The sequence below is a fragment of the Epinephelus lanceolatus genome, chromosome 12 (assembly GCF_041903045.1).
Source record: "Epinephelus lanceolatus isolate andai-2023 chromosome 12, ASM4190304v1, whole genome shotgun sequence".
Classification (NCBI taxonomy): Eukaryota; Metazoa; Chordata; class Actinopteri; order Perciformes; family Serranidae; genus Epinephelus; species Epinephelus lanceolatus.
Genome location: NC_135745.1, coordinates 28,027,582 through 28,047,760, shown reverse-complemented (window position 1 = coordinate 28,047,760; position 20,179 = coordinate 28,027,582). Strand labels below are relative to the sequence as shown.

Sequence of the window (20,179 nt, the reverse complement as noted above, 5' to 3'; positions counted from 1 at the left end):
TATTCGCCATTTTGCTTTCCCGCTGATGGACGGGGAGTGCATTATGGGAAGTGTCTGAACGAGGCTGCGTTCACCTTTTTTCAAACATTTGAAATTGTAGGCAGGGCACTAACTAAACACAACATATCCGCCCCTTAAAGAAGTACAGGAGATACTATTTTCATCGAGCAATACACGTTTACTGCGGAATTTCCTCTGTAAGTGTGGATAAAATACAAACTAATGTTGTAAGCATTATAAATTAACGGTCAAATATGTTCCTTGATTAACATATGTTTGTTAAAACGTTTAAAAGTTCGACAAGTGTTTGATAAACTTGTGATCACGCTGCTACGACATCGTGTGGTGGTCGTCAGGTCAAGCGTTTATTGTGGACGCTATGACCGGAAGTTGGACTCTGCTTAATACAAGAGGGGGTTTATTGTGAAAGACTTGGCGGAAGTTTGTTTTGCTCAAGCAATGCAACCACACAATACCATATAAATATATAATAATAATGATAACACAGTACTCACAGTACAATACTCAAAATGATTTATTGATTTCAGGGCAGCGGTTGATCCACGTTCACAAACATTTCGTCAATTTGAAACATCCTGAAAACTTAAAACGTATGCTTTTTGTCTTTATTGATCACTGCTTTTTTCTGTAGGTGTGGATAAAATACAAACTAACGTTGTAAGCATTACAAATGAACAATGAACAATTCCTTGATTAAACACAGGCTACATTTATTTAAATGTCCAAAAGTTCGACTAGGGTAGTGTTTGGTAAACTTATGATCACTCGGTAGTCCATTTTCCGGTCATGAACAAGACGCTTTTATTGTGAAAACTTAACGGAAGTTTGTTTTATTAATTCTTGCTACTTAGTAGTAGTTTCAGAATTCAGCAATGCAGCCACACAATACCGTAGAGATATAATAGTAATAATAATAACAACAACACAATATCACAGCCCAATACTCAGAATTATTTATGGCAGCAGTGAATCCACGTTGACAAACATTTCATCCATTTGATTGACATCCTGAAAACGTCTACTTTTTCTGATTGATCACTGCTTTTTTTCTGTAAGTGTAGATAAAATACAAACTGACGTCAACATTATAAATTAATGGTCAGACATTTTACCAGATCCAGGGACTGTTCGTTACTAATGAGGGAGGAAGGGGTGGTGCTAAAATAAAGTGTATAAATTAAATTAATTAAATTAAATTAAATTTAATGAAGTAGGCATATCAGAAATATTTTAAGCCCTGGGCAGGGACTTTAGTTTTTTATTTTGGCTTAGGGGTGGGACATATAACTTTATATGGTTATATTTTGTATTTATTTCAAATATTCTCTGAATCTCAATTCCTGATGGAGGGTTTGAAAGGCATGCTTTGTTTAAAAAATTGCCAAATGTACACCAATTATCAGAGCCAGAATCTGTAACAACAGACATTGTTGTCAGATATTCCATTTTTTTAATTTCAAAATATTTTTATTATGATTTTCAAAAAGGAAAAAAAAAATAGCAGGGTTGGGCAGACACAACAAGAAAAGTAGACATGACTCTGAGGCGATTACAGTAATACCTTATATCATACAACAGCCCTTCCCTCCCATCCCCCACCCATCCTCCTCCTATGCCCAATTTTTTCCCCACCTTAAAATATTTCCAAGGCACAGTGTCTAGAGTATAATATGCAGAATAGCAACATCCATGGAGTCAGGTTTTACTTTTTAATTATTAGCCTATGTCAATTGAATTAAAACACATTGAGGGCTGATGTTGTTTGGGTGTTATGAAAATGAGACAAAAAGGGTCCCCAGGTCTTATCATTTTTTTTCTCTGAACCACTGGCAGAGAAGCGTATATCGTAATTTTAGGCACGACATTACGTCTTGAAGCCACTGGCCAGATGTGGGCGGGGCAGTCTCCTTCCATTTGAGCAAGATGGCATGGTGGCATCATTGTTTTTGCATTTGTCACAGATGGGAAATGTATCAGGGTAAATACTACATAGCTTAAACTTAGACATGTGGGTGCTCTGGACAATATTCAAATTTCTGACAGTCTGAACACATCATGCACAAGGAAGGCTTCCATCTGAAAAATCCCTTTATTCTACATGTCTCATTTAAAATTTTGCCAAAAACTAATTCTCTACACTGGAAAAAAAAAAACATAAATATATCTGCGCTCCAGCATGCATGACAATAGTTTAGTTTAGTGGTTTTCACATATGCAAAAAAAAAAAAAAAAAAAAATACAAAGTAACGGATGAGCAAGCCCCTGTGCCGCTGCCAGCACCCAGACCTGCACACCCAGACGGGCGGGGATCTCCAGAGGAAGTCAAACAATGTTCATCTGTGCACAATGCGATGACACACATCTGGTTGAATATCAGCAAAATTTCCCTGCTTCTCTTCACTGGCTCCTGTACAGCAGGGTCGGTCTTTGTTTCACTGTTATAATCATTACAAAGCAAAAGCAGCATGTGTATACATTCAGTAGGCTATATCTTCAGTAGCTAGCTAGCTAACCCTACACTTTTCAGGGTTTGCTTTTGGTTTTGGAACAGGGAAGAAACGTATATCTTTTTCCAACCTCTCCACGTAACGAGTATCATTAATACACGACGTGTCCCAGGCAAAACATTTAGCTCCAAATCCACAAAACCAGCCTGAAAATGAAGGAAATCTGAAACAATGGAGCACAGCTGTGTTGTTGTCGGGACCTGGTCTGAGCAGGTGTTCTGACAAATAGAGCTACCACTCAGAATGACTTACTAGCACAAACTGCTCATTCATGGTGCGTTTAAGTGACAAAAAAACCCCACCAAAACCATACCAGGCGACACAACCATACTTTTAACCACATGTATAGAGGTAGTAGCATATTCTGATGGATAATACCTACCCTATTTAATGGCCTACCCTTCTTTTAACCACATTGTGATAGATATTTCTACCTGACAGAATGAGCTGGTAGGTCATTCTGTCAGGTAGCTCCATTTGTCAGAACACCGGCTCGATGCTACGTTATGAGTGGACTTAGAGAAGGGTCAATTATCTTTTTGTTTTAGTGGTAACTCCCACTCTTGCGCTGTTTGCTCATTGCTGCGATACCTACATTTGGTGTGAATATTTAAAAAATACATGGTTATTTATGGTGGATGGAGGGTCATGCACTTTCCCCAGTCACTCAGGGAGGCTTAAGGAAAACATATTTGTAGCTTTAAGGAGGGTCAACATAAAAAAAATAATAACACACCCCAGCCACCCCTGTACTCTCATAAAGTAAAGTACAGTCCCTAAGTATATGTTTCTTAATATGTTCAAAAGCTCAACTATGTAGTGTTTAATACATTTGTGGCAACTCGTAAATTTTTCATGTTTTTTTTTTTTATTTATTTTTTATATTTTTTTCTATTTATTTTTAATGTTACGACCGGAAGTTGGGCTATCATTTACACATTTCAGCATTTATTGTGAAAGACGTTACGGAAGTTCGTTTGACTCGCGCTTGCTAGCTTGACCCGGCTGTGGCTTCAGTTTAGCAATGCAGCCACACGATACACATAAAAAGTAACTGATGTGAGCACAGCGGGGGATCGACATTGACAAACATGTTGTCCGTTGTGTTTACAACCGTAAAACTCAGAAACGTTTTCTTTGTAGACGGACACGTTGCGCCTGCGCCGTGATCCTCCGTTTTCCCCAGCTTGAGGTATGTTGTTGCTTCGCTTGAAAACCAGCAGCTGCTGCACAGAGCAGAGGCGCAGGCAAAGTGCAACATCAGAGCGATTCACACGGACAAGACAAGACGACAGTCCGGGGCCGTGGATCATAGAGGAGCTCACATCTGTTAATATGGAGTCATTTGTGCCTGTGGTGTAAACCTGAGGAGTGGTTTCATGTGGAAGACGCTCCCTGCCGTGTATTTTGGATGATCTCCCACAGCCAGGTCCACGTATTGAGATGATCTATTTTTGTGATGGCGAAGGGTCTGTTTCCACGGGCCTGGGTGAAAAAGTCTTTCTACTTCCAGGTAATACATCACTGCTCTCTAAGTGCTGTGTGAAGCGGATTATCACCGGGATGTGTTTAAATTGACTGTGAACCTGTGTGTAATGGGGTCGTCGTGGTGTCACAGCAGACTGACAGCTGGCTGTGCCTCCTCAGCCATCGGTGGCTGTTTGATACCTGAGGAATGTGACTCCTGATGGAGGATTAAGTTGACAATCTTTGTGTTGATCCAGAATGGTTAGTGCAGAGCAGAGCACAGGCCTAACACTGAGAGGGTACTACAGTGTGAGGAGACATTAGTAATCCATGCCAGGAGTTATTACCCAGGCCAGGGAGGGATTCCTGTTTGGATCATTTTCCTCTCATCACATTTGTCTGAAAAGATGCCTAGACTTTCTCTCACATCTCACAGTTGTTTCATCACCCCCACTTGTGCCAGGGCAGCAATAATCCTTTTGGTTGGATAATAAGGTTGAAGCTTCTCATTTGGGTACCAGTGGCTTGGCGCCAGCATACTGTTCCAGTACAGTAAGAAGCTTATGAAAGAGGAAGAGAATACAGGCTTGTATTTACTCTGGGGAAAAGTAAACACATTACTACATTACAACAGTACAATTTGCTTATCACAACTTTGGGGATGGACTACAGTCCAATGACTACAGTAGAGTTCAGGAGGTGAAACATGAGGGCACAGCTGATTTAATCTGGCACCAGCCATTATTAAACAACACTTGCCAGTGTTTCCCGTGGCCTCGTGGGCTTATTAATTTAACAAGATCAGCCACACTTAGGTTTCATTTAATCCTGTAGGCTACTTGTTAAAAGTAGCTATACCACATCTTACACACACAAAAAATCACACTGTGCAGTAGGGTTGCAGCGGTCATACCATGCACATTTGCTTATATATGGTTTTGGGGAAAAGAATCTTACATTCACATCCCCTTCACTCCTCCACTGCCTGTCATACGTATTACACAAACTTCCATTTTTAAAAAAATGGTTTCAAATTTAAATAGGCCTAACCGTAAAGCATTTGTCCAGCCAAATAAAAGCCTTTTGTCTCCATTACTTTAAAGGTCTAGTGCAGGGGTAGGCAACCTGCGGCTCAGGAGTCACATGTGGCTCTCTAGTCCTTCTCCGGTGGCTCCCTGTGGCTTTGACAAAAAATGAAACAGAAATGAATAACATTCATTCATTCATTTTTCCGTAACCGCTTATCCTGTTAGAGGTCGCGGGGGGGCTGGAGCCTATCCCGGCTGACACTGGGCGAGAGGCGGGGTACACCCTGGACAGGTCGCCAGACTATTTACGCTCACATTCACACCTACGGACAATTTAGAGTCACCAATTAACCTGCATGTCTTTGGACTGTAGGAGGAGGCTGGAGTACCCAAAGAAAACCCACACTGACACAGAGAGAACATGCACACTCTGCACAGAGGGGCTCTCCACCCTGGGTTTGAACCAGGAACCCTCTCGCTAGGGTTAGTCTTCAGTTTTCTGTAAAAATGTTCATCAGTTAATTGCCTGTAGGCCTCTTCTTTGTAGCCTGGCATGATCTGAATGAGTATAGTGTCAGCAGGTTTAATGATAATCTCAGACTCTTAAGAAAGTTCTTCTATCGCCAAATGTTCATCATGACTGAAATTAGTGAAAGAACGAGTGGGTTTGTTTTTCAATAAGTCAACTGTTTCTTGCTCAACCAACCTACGAAAAGTCTGGATAGAGGGATTTGTAATTGTAGGTATATATGTGCATTTAGGCTAAAATACAGGTGTGTCAGACCTTTGTATATCAGAGTTGCCAAACATATGTTTCAGTTTAATCTTTTTAAAGAAACTGAATAAATCCATCTTCTCCTCAAAAGTTTGTCTTGAGACAGTAATTCTCATATGGTTGCAAAGTGGTTTCTTCTAGCCCCAAGGTGATTTCTGTACACAGAAAAAGCCTGCAAAGTCTGTGTAGTTTAATGTGTTTTTTGTGCGGGTTGCCTCTCTTCCTGTCTTGGTACTTTGTACATAGGAGATGTATTGTATGTAGGAGATGGACAATTTTGACGAAGTTCATTCAGTGTTGGTATATCTTAGCAACTTTGTGCATTTTGTGGTCCACTGAGCTCACTTTCAGACCCATGAGTGCCTTTATATTGAGGTAAAAGGTCAACATCATGCAAACTCTGGCTGATACCATATCTAAAAGAAGTCTTGTTTGGGTTTATGGCGACACACCAAAATGTGTTGGCAGAGGCAGGGTATCCAGGTCTGTTACAGGACACAGTGTCTGGTTTACATCTGGGTTCCAAGAATCAAGTCTACAGGGTTATCTGGATCACTTTGCAGAGCAAAAACCAGAGCAGTTTTTTTTTTGTTTCTTCATCAGTTCATGTTCAATATTTGAAGGGATTCCAGTTTTTTAGTCATACTTAAGTTATCTAGTTAACTCAGTAACCCAGTTTCCCCCACATGTATCATGTATCTACTGTGCTGGACTAAACCATGCAGCCTCATAACCTCTGAACATCTACCTGACTCAAGTTGGATAAATGGCTTTTGAATTTCAAAGCTTTTTTGAAGTATCCGAGTTCAAAAAGCCACATGAAAGCTGGCTCCGGATTTTGTGAATTTCTGTCTTTTCCTGTCGGGTCTCTTTGATACCAGCATTACAGATATTAAAGGGACAGTTCACCCCCAATCAAAAATACATATTTTTTCTCTTACCTGTAGCTCTATTTATCTGTCTAGATTGTTTTGGTGTGAGTTGCGGAGTGTTGGAGATTACGGATGTTCCTGGCGACTAATTTCCCTGTCGACTAAATGACAATTTTAATTAAGACTAGTCTAAAAAAAACAGGAAAACACTTTAACTTTAGCACAATTTATTGTTGTGTATTTGAAACATTATCCCAAAAATACTGTGTGCATTAAGAGCCCTTTGAAGCCTTTAATCACAATCTTCAACAACCATGTCGAATTTTAAATTTCAGCTGAAATGAGAGGCATTTTGCACCGTGCAGTATGAATGTAAACCCTGCACATTATCAGACAACAACTCACTTAAAGTTAACAAATAATATAACATACTACTTACATACTGCCAAACTGTGCTGGTTTTGCGAGAGGACACCTCTCCAATTTCCCACGGTGGTATTTTAAAACTTTTCTGTATACCGAACTACACCTGCCAACAATATCACAGCGCAGAAGGAAGCGTGTATCTACTGCTAGTTCACCTAGCAACAGCAATTTAACTAACTATACAGCTCATCTGTGGAGGATGCCGTTAAAATTTACATGTGGCACTGTCACAGGCACGAGCCTCTCGTCCATGAGCAGATGCACGCTTCCTTCTGCACGTTGATATGGTTGATAAATAGCAGTACAGGTAAGAGGAAAAACATACATGTGTTTCTGGGTGAACTGTCCCTTCAAGTGCTGTAAACTTTGCCCCGTCTCTGGTATAGCACAACTACTTTCTATGCAGTGGTCTGCTGGGGCAGTGACCTCTCAACTGCAACAGGAAAAGCTTTGACCAGAGGCCTTCTGTGGACTCTATAGGGGAAGTAGGTTAAAAAAGGATGATAACCAAACTACTGGCCATCATGGGCAACACCTCGTCCCTACATGAAACCCTGAAGACAGCTCCAGGCTGCTTCACTCACAGTATATCAAGACATGATACTGCAGGTCTTCTGTCCCTGCTGTAGTGACCAGACTAAAAGAAGTCAATACTTCATGAGGGTTAACACCCGGTAACTGAGTCTAACTGTTGACAGATGGTAACCCTATAGTTTGTAGTATGGGCTTTGTACTGAACCAGCTCCCATTGTCATCAGTATTATCATGAGAACTTTGCATCTGCTGCCACCTTTACTATGTTACATTTTAAGGACGTTTGCTTTTCCTAATTGAGGAGGATTAGGTTTTTATTTTTTACTTTATTCCACTCTTCTTCAAGTGTAATATTTGTATTCCTATTATTTACGTAGAGTGACAATTCATCCCAAGATCAAAAATACATATATGTCTTCTTACCTGTAGTGCTATCTATCAATCTAGATTGTTTTAGTGTGAGTTGCCAAGTGTTGGAGATATTGCCCTTCTCTCCAATATGGAACACTCAGCTTGTGATGTCAAAGCCATATGAAAAACTCAACAGCAGTATCTCTTTCCAAAAATCATGACCTGGTTACTGAAGATAATCCACAAACATGGTTGTGAGCAATTTCATGCAGGAAATATTTTCTTACTTTTGAACCACACCAGTCTACTGTATCACCACACACAGGGAAGTGTGCATCAACTCATCAATGAGAGGCTCGTGCTCATGACATTGCAAGATGTTTACATTAATGACATCGTCCTCGGTTGAGCTCTAACGTAAGCTAGCTCAGTGGTGCTAGGTGAGCTAGCAGTAGATACACACTTCCTCCTGTGTGGTGTAGTTCAGTAGAAAGGAAATAGTTCCTACATGAAGGTCTGTGGATTATCTTGAGTAACCAGGTCATGATTTCTGGAAAGAGACATTACTGTTGAGTTTTTCAAACGTATTATTTTGGCGCTTTGAGCACCACAAGCTGAGTGCCATGTAGTTCCATTATATTAGAGAGAAGGCAGACATCTCTACAGCTGATATCTTCAACACTCAGCAACTCACACCAAAACAATCTAGACCGATAAATAGCATTACAGGTAAGAGGAAAAATATGCATTTTTGATTTGGGGGTGAACTGTCCCTTTAACATTTCTTACTCAGGTACATTTCTGGGTCATTTTAAAGATGCCGAAAAGTTTTGCAATACACTTTTCATAGTACCTTGTATATAGTACCTCTAAATCATGCTCGTAGTATTCAGCTGCTGTTTTGACACTTCAGTCCCCTGTGTAGGATCAATTCAGTTTATCTAATGTTATCTTAGCGAGGACAAACACTGTGTATCAGGTTCCAAGGAAGAGGAGACAGTGTGAAGGATGTCAGGGAGTAAGGAAAGGATGAGGCTCTTTGTTGATCAGGTTTCAGTTCTTTAACTCAGAGGCTTCATCACGTGTTTGCACAGACATGCTGAGACACACTGCCACAAAGCCAGCGTGCACACATGACTTTTATGCCATCACATTGTCTGTGTGTGTCTCATGCATTTTCTAAATACACCACCCTACATGCATACCAAAGGAGTCAGATCTGATAGTGCTGTGGAGCTGATTTGTACTCCCCTGATAACTCCTGCTCCCTCCCTGGAGGCCCATTATCTGTTTGTTCATCTCTTAAGGACGCAAAGCATTTAAGAAAACAAGGCGGCTCGGCAGGAGAGAGTACAGCTCTATAACACAGAACTGCTGTTGAAGCTCTCACAGCCTGCTGCTGCCAGCAGGCAATTTGGTAAAAATGCACCAAATGGAATGGGAGGCAGGAAAATTCTGGTCTTCCTGTATCCTCTCTGCGTTTTTCTTTGAAGTCGGTAGCTCCGTGTGGGGATGCGTTGCATATTTTGTGTGAACAAGAGCCATGAAAAAGCCCCAGACCTCGTTAGGGTTTTTATCAGGTTCAAAATCCACAAAAAGGAGTCATATACCTTAATCTTAAAAGAATTTATGACAGTAATTAGCCCCTCTGTGTGTGAATATGGATCTGACACTGCAGTTTGTATGGACACAAAACAATAACTGCTCTTCTGTCGCAGCCAGAGCTGTTAACCAAGTGCAGTAAACACAGCACATCAAAGATAAAGAGTCGTTTGCTCGGTCCCTGCCTCACTGGGTGCATATTTTGTTGGGATTTGGAAACTGGGCTGGAGCAGAGTTGCGAGGAACGGCATGCTGCCAAAATATACACAACATAAGCTGTTCCTGCCATGTGATCAGAGTGAGAATCAAAATCACTTTATCCTCCCAAGTGCTGTTACAGTCTTTGGGGGAAAGCTCGCTGCAGTTTTGTTTCAGTGAAAATCACATACTGTGGCTGACACAGCAGATCTGACCTAAATTCTTTTTCACTGCTCTGCCGTGCCTTCTGACAACTTTTTTCCTTTTTACTTGCTTACATTTCAGTAGTCACATATTGCTAAAATGATCATTTGATATGTCAGTTGACTAAATCAATGCTCATAAAAGTAGTCACATTTGAAGCATGGGATCTTCAGCTGTTGTTCAAAGGCAAATGTAGCAGTTTTAGGCTCTGATTACTTTGGATGGAAATTCACTTTTTGGCCAGTGAGACGGCAACTTTGGTATTTTTCAACCTGGACCTCATTTTGCATGTTTTTGTGTCTAAATGACTAATGAAGGCAACAGTTATTGAGATTTCAGTGCAGTATTGAGCGAGACCGCTGCAGTGGTAAAACAGGCTGCACTGTAACCACTTGGGTCATGTTGGCACCGTCAGTTTACGTCCACTAGAAGTGCTTGTTTTTGCCACTGACAGGCTCAGATTGTTATTCTAAGTGTCTGAAACATTGTGGAAAGGATTTGTACAGAGATAGACTTTTGTGTCAAAGAGTAATGACGTGTGTTTTACATTGATAGAATGACTCTTTATTTAAATGTAGTCTGGTGGGTTTAGCGATGGCGATTTTGAGGCTGTTTCTGGTTTAACAAAATGGATCTTACTCTTTGACACAAAAGTCTATGTCTGTAGGGATCCTTTCCATAATGTTGTCAGAAACCAATAACAACAAACTGAGCTTGTCGGTGGCGAAACAAGCACTTATTGTGGATGTACATTGATGGTGCGAACATGCTGCGAGTGATTACATTTCAGCCTGTTACGCAGCTGCTGGCTGCAACACTCTTGCTTAATACAGGACCAGTCTCAAAAATTGTTGTTCCCATTAGTCACTTAGAAACAAAAACTAGAAGTGCTTGTTTTTGCCACTGACAGGCTCAGATTGTTATTCTAAGTGTCTGAAACATTGTGGAAAGGATTCCTACAGAGACAGACTTTTGTGTCAAAGAGTAATGACGTGTGTTTTACATTGATAGAATGACTCTTTATTTAAATGTAGTCTGGTGGGTTTAGCGATGGCGATTTCGAGGCTGTTTCTGGTTTAACAAAATGGATCTTACTCTTTGACACAAAAGTCTATGTTTGTAGGGATCCTTTCCATAATGTTGTCAGAAACCAATAACAACAAACTGAGCTTGTCAGTGGCGAAACAAGCACTTATTGTGGACGTAAATTGATGGTGCGAACATGCTGCGAGTGATTACATTTCAGCCTGTTACGCAGCTGCTGGCTGCAACACTCTTGCTTAATACAGGACCAGTCTCAAAAATTGTTGTTCCCATTAGTTACTTAGAAACAAAAACATGGGAAAAATACAGAACTTACCCTTTAAGTTAATTTAAAAAGTATCGTAAAGAGACTGAAATAAATCATTGAATACCGCTTGTTTGTATGTATACTTTGTTCTTTTCAATTGTGTTGTCTTGCCTTTAGATCTTGTTCTGTAGCTCTAAGGATTTTTATCTCCATGTATACGTTTTTTTCTTTAGGAGGAAAGATTTCTGTGTGTTTATCACTGTGGAAAATAAGCCACTGACTGAATTAACTTATACGATGTCACAGGAACAGCAGCACCTCTGTCCAAAGGAGCATTGTGGGACATGTGATGTGTGCATCCTGTGACACGGGCAGTAATTCGATTTGTTTTGTCTTGACAAGCCATAACCAGTATGGAATGTGACACTGGAACAACTGGATCTGCACCTCCAAACCATTTTCCAGCTTTTGTTGCACATGGCGACCAATGAGCCAGCCAGTGCCTTGTTATAGGATACCCCATGCTGTCACCATGGTAACCCATTATGTGATCGGGTTTGATTAGGGAGTGTAAATGTCTGGCTCGAATCGACACCCCTTTCGGCGTGCTGTGCCTGTACAACATGTTCATACAGGCAGTGCACCTCAGTCTGGTAACATAGATTAATAGATATTGAAAAATGATGTTGACATATTTGTGATTGCATAGTGGCGTGATGATATCGTACATAGATTACTGAACTAATCTGTTCTCGACTGTAGGCCGGGTACATTTTCAGGCTCTGGATCAATCTTAGACTTTCTGTTTCTGCTTGCTCTCCGCAGGCTCGGATCTCCTTTGTGCGGGTGAAGTACCTGTTTCTCACATGGCTGACTGTGCTGGTGGGGAGCTGGGTGCTCTATGTGCAATACTCCGCCTACACAGAGCTGTGCAGAGGACACGAGTGCAAGAACGCCATTGTGAGTAATGGCTTTGTTTGTTTTGACCCTGTTATTTTGCAAGATTTTTGTAATAGCCGTTTATTTTGCAGTTACCACTGCATGAGGAACACCTAGCCTAATGTTGCATCAACCTCAGTTATTTAGAAGTGGTTTGAAAATTATACCAGTCAGCCCCAAGATACAAATGTGTGTGGCAACCAAAACCGGTTGCAAATACTTCTTGTGCTCTTTAAGGTGTAGAAAACTAATATTCCTGCTTTATGATTATCAGGACCTAATATAATGGATGAATATAATTATAAAGAGGCCAAACATTAAATCCAACAACTGCATTTTCTCTCTTTGTTCAAGTGTGATAAATACAGGAAGGGAATCATCGATGGCTCTGCCTGCAGCAGTCTGTGTGACAAAGAAACACTCTACATGAGCAGGTGTCTGTCAACACTGCCAAATAACCAGGTAGGAAACACATCTCTGTTCAATGTTGTGACTCTGCTGCTCGCAGTGTCCAGCATGTTCACTGTTTTATTTGGCATCCTGTTTGCCAGGTGTACACAGGAAGCTGGGGAGACCACGATGGGATCATTCGCTGTAAGTTGGGGGAGGTCGTGCACTACGAGCTGGGCGAGGAGCCAGAGCCACGGAGAGAAGCCCCCGTGTTCGACAAGCCCACCAGAGGCACGTCGGTGGAGAAGTTCAGAGAGATGGTCTTTAATCACCTCAAGGTAAAGGACTGCAGGTTCATATAGAATCTCCAAAAGCTTTTCTTATTTTAGATTGTACATCTTCGATTCCTTTCCTCGCCTCCTCACCCACCTGAGATGGGAGCAGAGGAGGCAAGGAAGAGACACAAGGAGAAAGGAATCGAGGCAACAGGCATTTACCAAAATAATATCAGTGCTTGGGAACCATCATTTGAAAGTGACGCCAATCAAATATGACTTGTGGAATGCTGGTCACACCTCTTTTATATGTCACAGGTGTCAAAAAGACACCTGTGCATCCTCGCTCATGGCTCCTCTGGCCATATGCATTTTAGAAATTGAGACATCTTTCGAGATGACACCCTGAGATCAACTTCCAGGACTTACATTTACTTTTCTTAGGATGGTGAAGGCATGACCCACCCTATTCTGCCTCTGATTGGCTTACCCTGACAGTCTCACACTAATCCTTAATAGTCTCACCCCTCTTGCCTAAACCTAACCAACCCAACCAATAAAAGCAACAAGTGCTAGCCAATCAGAGGCCTTCGCCACCCAAGGACAAGAAAATTTGCTTCCAGGTCACAGGCAGGACGGAGGAGAGAGGAGGCGTGGAGGCACAAAGTAGAGAAATGAGAAAAGCTCTGACTCTTTCCCTCTCTTTCCATCAGTCCAAGCTTGGAGAGCAGGCTAACCTCGCCAGCCTTGTCAGCCAGATCCTCTCTGTCGCCGATGGCAACAAAGATGGACGGGTGTCACTGCCAGAAGCCCGCTCTACATGGGCCCTCCTGCAGATGGATGAGGTATAAAAACAAGCCACTGATGATGGGGAACATTAGCATCTGTTATCTGTGGAACAAAATGTGTTGTGTGAGAGTATGTAAATGGATGCTTTGATATAGATCTGATGTTGTCAAACGGGGTCTTCAATCAATCAGTAAATCAATATGTTAACTGTTTTTCATGGAGGCAGTTTTCTTCATGAACTCAAAGTAACCCAGCGTGACTAACTGATGTACAATGGTCATTTTGTGAGTGAGGTATTCCTTTAAGCCCAGTTAGGATCAAAGATTTGTGACGGCGTGTTCACTTTGCTTTCATTCTCACACAACAGCCCTCCAGCCCCACCGAGCCCATCTTGTTATATCCTCGCGGCTGTTGGCACATATATTGGTGTACATGACACACACATACCCAAAAAACAAAGTCACCTGCACCTGAAAAGCCAGAGTTAGAACCAAAGTACATAGAGTCATTGCTATGGAGACGATACACTGACTTGTCTAGTCGTATATGTGTAATCTGACAGGTTTCTGAATGTCACAGACCATCACATTGCAAGTAGTTGTAAGTCTGAATTTGTCTCGTCCCGAATCTTTGGTCTTAACTGTGTTTGAGCGTCGCAAAGCATGTCTGCAAACATGAAAATTTCTCGAGCTCTTCCTTTAGACATTTTGTGCTTTGTTCTTTCTTGAGGTGCTGCTGGGCTTGCTGCTCCAAGACCGTGGACACACTCCTCGCCTCCTTGGCTACTGCGGGGACATGTACATGACAGAGCGGGTCCCCTACGGGCCTCTGTATGGTCTGTCTCTACCCTGGCCGCTGGTATCCTGGGTGCCCAGCGGCGTGCAGCGCACTATGGACCAATGGTTCACGCCCTCATGGCCTCGCAAAGCCAAGATCTCCATGGGCCTCCTGGAGCTGGTGGAGGACATCTTCCATGGCACCTACGGCAGCTTTCTGATCTGCGACCTCGCCGCGGCGCACTTCGGCTACACCGACCGCCATGAGCTCCGCCTGACTAACACCCGAGCGGTGGTTCCTGAGGACGAGTTCAAACGTGCCATGCGGGTGCTGAAGTGTGAGACGGATGCTGACTGTGTGTACGGGGTGGACTGCCAGACGTCATGTGACGTGTCAGAGAAACGGTGCAGGGAGGAGCCAGCTCAGCCAAACTTGGCAAAGGCTTGCAGTGCACTGAAGGATTACCTCCTGCGTGGGGCGCCGACAGCACTGAGAGAGGAGCTCGAGAGGCAGCTGTACGCCTGCATGGCTCTCAAGGGCAACGCTGGACAGATGAACATGGAGCACTCACTTATTCTCAACAACCTGAAAGCTCTGCTGTGGAGACAGATCTCACACACCAAGGACTCATGACGAGGACAGGAAGTCCTTCTGGAATTTTGCCAGTCAGTTCCTCACACGGAGCTGAGTATTACAGATGCTGTGATTTAGGAATAGCAAATTTAATGAAGTAGTTATTATCAACTCTTAACACTTATGGTGAATAATGAATGGTGAGACCAGTGGAGACTCTACCTCCTCTATCCCTGTCTCAGACGTTTGGAGCCTGGAAAACACGTCTGAGTACTTTGAATTATAAGACTTAAATAAACTGAATGATTGCATGTTGCCATCAGTCACACTTAAAACACTTCATGCAGCCACATTGTGTTGTATTGTTCACCACAGTGGAATGTTTCAGGGGCACTGCTGGAAAAACAACTCGTAAACAGATTTTACTGTTGTTCGTCTCGAGAGCTGAGAGAACAAATTGCTGTTTTTGCCACAAAATCATGAAGATATTTACATGTTTGGGAAAATCAGTGAGTGTTAAAGTGTAATGAAGCTACACAATTTTAAGATAGGCTCCTTAATTTTGTTATGTTGAGGTTGCTATTGAGCACCGTGACACAGTCAGTGAGTGTACGCTTGAAGGATAAGACTGATGATATTCTAGATTTTTATTTCTAGCAAATCCCATGAAAAGACCAAAACCAACAGTGCATTAGTTCATCTTAGTACCGCCTGATTTTGACTACACTGCCTCTGGCACATAGCCCCAAGACCATTAGTGCCTACTGAAGGTATTAATTTTTAAAAACAGGTTACAGATTTATACCTTATTTTTTTCTAAATGAAATGATTTCCAAACAGTAATAAACAGCACAGCTGCAGGTTAAGACACCTTTGGTGCACTAATGAGTATTTACTAGAGCTGGGTATTGTTTAACAAGCATAAATTCGCAATAGCTGCAACCACATATGTCCGTGCGTTCACACGCACAACCTGACAAACAGTTGTCACTAGTCCAATGATGCCTCACTACGACAGTAAGTTAATCAGTTATGAAAGGGAATGTGGCCAAATGGTGTGTGTGCTTTTGTCTTTCTATAAAGGTTGGTCATGTTTCATGAGTCTGTTTTGGAGTCGTAAGCCTTTTTGGTATAGGACCCCTTCACTCTACTGGAATGAGAAGCTGATCAGCTGTCCTTTGGCTCACGAGCAATCCCGCACACACACATTTCAGCCTCCTTGGTGGCCTAGGTTGCCAAAGGGTGAGGAAAGGTTTTGTCGACCGACCATCTGATTAACTGATCAACCTATGGAGCTGGTGGTTGCAGCTAAAACTTACAATACCAGTAACAATCCTAGCACCCTTAAAGCACTGGTTCCCAACTGGTGGGTTGCAGGTCCATTCTGAATGGACCGCAAGTGATTTGCAAATGTGTCACGTTCGTTGAAAAAACACTCTTTATTTTAGAGTACAGTGAATTCCCGGCACAGAGCTTTTATTTTGAACTGCTGTTTCCTGCTGTAGAGTGAGTGACTAAGAGGCAGCTACTTGACAGCAAACGAGCTCAACGACATGACCAAACGCAAGTATGACGCTGAATGTATTAAACTGTGGGGACCTTGAACTAATGACAAAGGAGAAATCTGGACCCCATGGGTGGACCAGTTGGGAACCACTGCTTAAAGTGATATCGATACCAACACCACTTCATGCGATACCCGTTGTGTGAATGGAAGCAATCAGTTGCGTAAAATGCCACCAGATGCCAAAAGCGTGTTATAGTCATACTTTAGAACGTTGTGGCCCCTCAGCATGCTGAACTGCCAACTCTATTGAATACTTGACCACAGCATAGACTATATGAGTTGTAGTTACTGTGGTAGTGGGCCAATCACATGTTGCATTAAATCAAAGAGCACTTGTGGTGATTGGCTGCAAGCAATACAACACAGTCTTTTATTTTTAGATCTGGGTACAGAAATGATCGGAATCAGGTATCGTTTGACAGGACAAGTTTAGATACTACTTGGTATTGGATTATTTTGGTCAATACCTAAAAGGGACAGTTCACCCCACTATCAAAAATACATAATTTTCCTCTTGTAGTGCTGTTCATCAAGCTACATTGTTTTGGCGTAAGACAAAAATCTTTAGAAAAGGGAAGTAATTATAGATAAAATATTGAGTGGACCTTTGAGACTTTCAAGAGGATAGCAAGTGAACTGGACGTTCAAAATGTGTCAGAGTTCATCAAATATGAAGAATACAGTTTCCAGTAATGACAGACTGATGAATAAACATTTACTGGAGTCTCACTGAAGTCATTTCATTTACAGAACTTTCTTATTCCCAGAAAACTTTCAGGAAATTGAGAAATCATTACGAAATCACGGATCGGTAAAACAAAGCATTACCCAGAATTTTTCTTTTATTTTACATTTACTGTGTCCTTTATTGTTGGAGATATCAGCCGTAGAGATGTCTGCCTTCTCTCTGATATAATGGGACTAGATGGCGCTCAGCTTGTGGTGCTCAAATGATCCTTTTTTGTTTGTTTCTTTGTTTGCGCTTGAGCACCACAAGCCAACTACGACCGATATCTCCAACACTCTGCAACTCACACCCAAACAATCTAGACTGATAAATACCACTACAGGTAAGAGGGACAGCTGGGGTGAACTGTCCATTTTAAAGGTATTAAATGCCAATACCCAGCCCTACCATCTACAGCAGTAGGACAGTGTGTGCGGTATCAAACTACTACGCCTAAGTTCCTCATAAAGATGGACCATGCCATCCAGTGCAGCAGTTTGAGAAACCTTTTTAGGCTGTGTCTACGCTGGAATTACATAAAGATGAATTAAGTGTTGGTTTGTGTCTTTTCAGGGGTATAGCTGACAATAATTAAAATGTAGAATATCAAGACTTTGCCTTTAACAAGCACAGATTCTTGACAAACTGAAGGAAAAACTTTTATAAATTGGTGGAGAAATATAACAGTGATTCTCTCTATAAAGAGTTGGAGAATCTATGCCAAGAACACTGAAGTTTTTCCTTGAATTTTCGCTCATCTGTGTGATAAAGTGAGACAGATCGTTAGCTTCGAGGTGGACAGTATGATGGTATATGTCTGTCAGTATTCCACAGGGATCCTCCTGTTTGTCACTCTGCTGTCATTTCCCACCTGTAACGCTGGTGACATCATCAATGCTGCATCAACGACACAAAGAGAATTAATGTATTTAATTTGTGAATGTTATCTCACTGAAAAGAGCATTTGTGGTAATGTACTGTATCACACGATTATTTTATGTCTCAGTGCCATAGAGATCATGCTGAAATCATTCATGAATGTTTCCCACCGGTGAAGGTGGAGATCTTTATCAACTCTTGTGGTCTCATCTGAATGCTGTATAAAGAGTATTTTCCATTTTCACTTCTGGACGTTGCCGTTGTGAAGTTGCTGTGACTGAGTTGACATCCTGACTTGTTTAACCACTTTCAATGCATTGCAGAACAGACGTGACCTGTAAAGCATGTTGAGCTTGTGGTCAATGCTGCTGTTTGAATTTTAACAATGTAAAAGAAGAAAAAAAAGTTTACTTATTGAAGAGACCAGCATGATTTTTGCACAATTAAAATACATACCACTTCACTGTAACTTTGTCTCTTTAGGTCTGTTTAACACAACACTACAGAGCCCCTAAAGTCCCGAAACATGGTACTTTTTATCTTGTGAAGGTAATTTACTACAAATTTATATGCATCTTAAAGGACTTCAGATGCACAAAGTCACCATATGATGGAGAGGACACAGCAAATCGGAGCCCCTGAAGTGGGAGCATATCTCTGTTCCTGGGGTCGTAAAGCATGTTCCCCAGCTCAACATCCTCTTATATGGATAATTAAGGAGACTTTTGAAAGGGTTTAGCTGAATCCGAATGTCCAACCTCTGGACTCGTGGACTGAGCCCTCACCGTCGTACATACTTTGACATGTTCACTGCCAGTCTGCAAGAGCGCAAACCATTGATGTGAAGGCCTCAAGCACAACTACAGTTACATACATGGTGACTGCTGGTGTCCATGGGCAGATTATGATGCAATGGGCCCTTGAGATCATTTTGTGTCTTTTTTTGTTTGTTTGTTTTGTGTCCCTTAGAGTTCATTTTGTGTCTTCTCTTAGTCGTCTTGTGTCTAATTGGCCTGTTCAGACCTGGTATTAATGTGTTCTGGGTGATCTGATCACAAGTGGACACCCGCGACACATCGTCATTTTCACCTGTGTCTATCAAGCATCTCGAGCTGACCACTTGTGTTCAGATTCTGTTACTGCACAGTTAATACATTATTATTACATCCTCACTTTTGTTAACTGCTTTGTAGCTCGTTTGCTAGTCTTGTTAGTGGTTGTGTCAGTACAGCTGGAGATATCACTGTTGGCAGAGTTCAACAAGTCTCCTTCCAGAGGGCAAAACGATGGATGGTCACCCAACTCCTTGTCCAACTTGACCTAAGTACATTAGCGTGCTGTCACCAAAACAATCACTATGTCCTGCACCCATAATGTCGCTCTTGACAAGGATGCACGGTTTGAGTGAAGGCAAGCTAACACCAGGTCTACACAGGGCCTTGGAGCCTGTTTATACCTGATATTAACATTTGTCTGAAGTGACCCGATGACAAGTGGACAGCACAAAATACCAATGTAAACCACCACCAACCACCAACCACCTCAAACCACTCGCTGAGGTGCTCTGGGACACATTTATTAAATGTTTATTGTATAGGGACAAGTATGTAGCATACATAACTGCCACACACCACAGCATTTATAGCCTGAGCTAACTGCCAGTCCCTAGCTGGGCCTTAGGATAAAAAAGACTCAGCAACAAAAACCACATCCTTTGTAGCATAAACACTAATGCGCCCTGAGGAGCCCCCGACAAGTATTATGTCATCAATACTGGCCATGGTGGCTGTTTTGGTGACATGGGGGTGGCGGAGTCTAATACTTGCTCATTTTATGATGTGTTGGACAAAATGTTGTGTGACATCTATCGTTTTACCCTCTGGAAGGACACATTGATTTCTGCTGAAAGCAAAATCTCCAGTTGTACCAACACATGCTAATTTGACTAGCAAGCATGCTAGTGGGAGTGTGGACAATACAACAGTGT

General features: G+C 41.9%; 1 protein-coding gene across 1 annotated transcript; it reads left to right on the top strand.

Moving 5' to 3' along the window:
- The first annotated feature begins 3,509 nt into the window (after positions 1-3,509).
- On the top strand, positions 3,510-18,652 carry dipk1aa (divergent protein kinase domain 1Aa). The gene is made up of 6 exons (XM_033649645.2): positions 3,510-4,041; positions 12,102-12,236; positions 12,570-12,677; positions 12,767-12,943; positions 13,594-13,725; positions 14,399-18,652. The coding sequence occupies exons 1-6, from the start codon at positions 3,988-3,990 to the stop codon at positions 15,077-15,079; spliced, it is 1,287 nt and encodes a 428-aa protein (XP_033505536.1). The 5' UTR covers positions 3,510-3,987; the 3' UTR covers positions 15,080-18,652.
- The last annotated feature ends 1,527 nt before the right edge of the window (positions 18,653-20,179 follow it).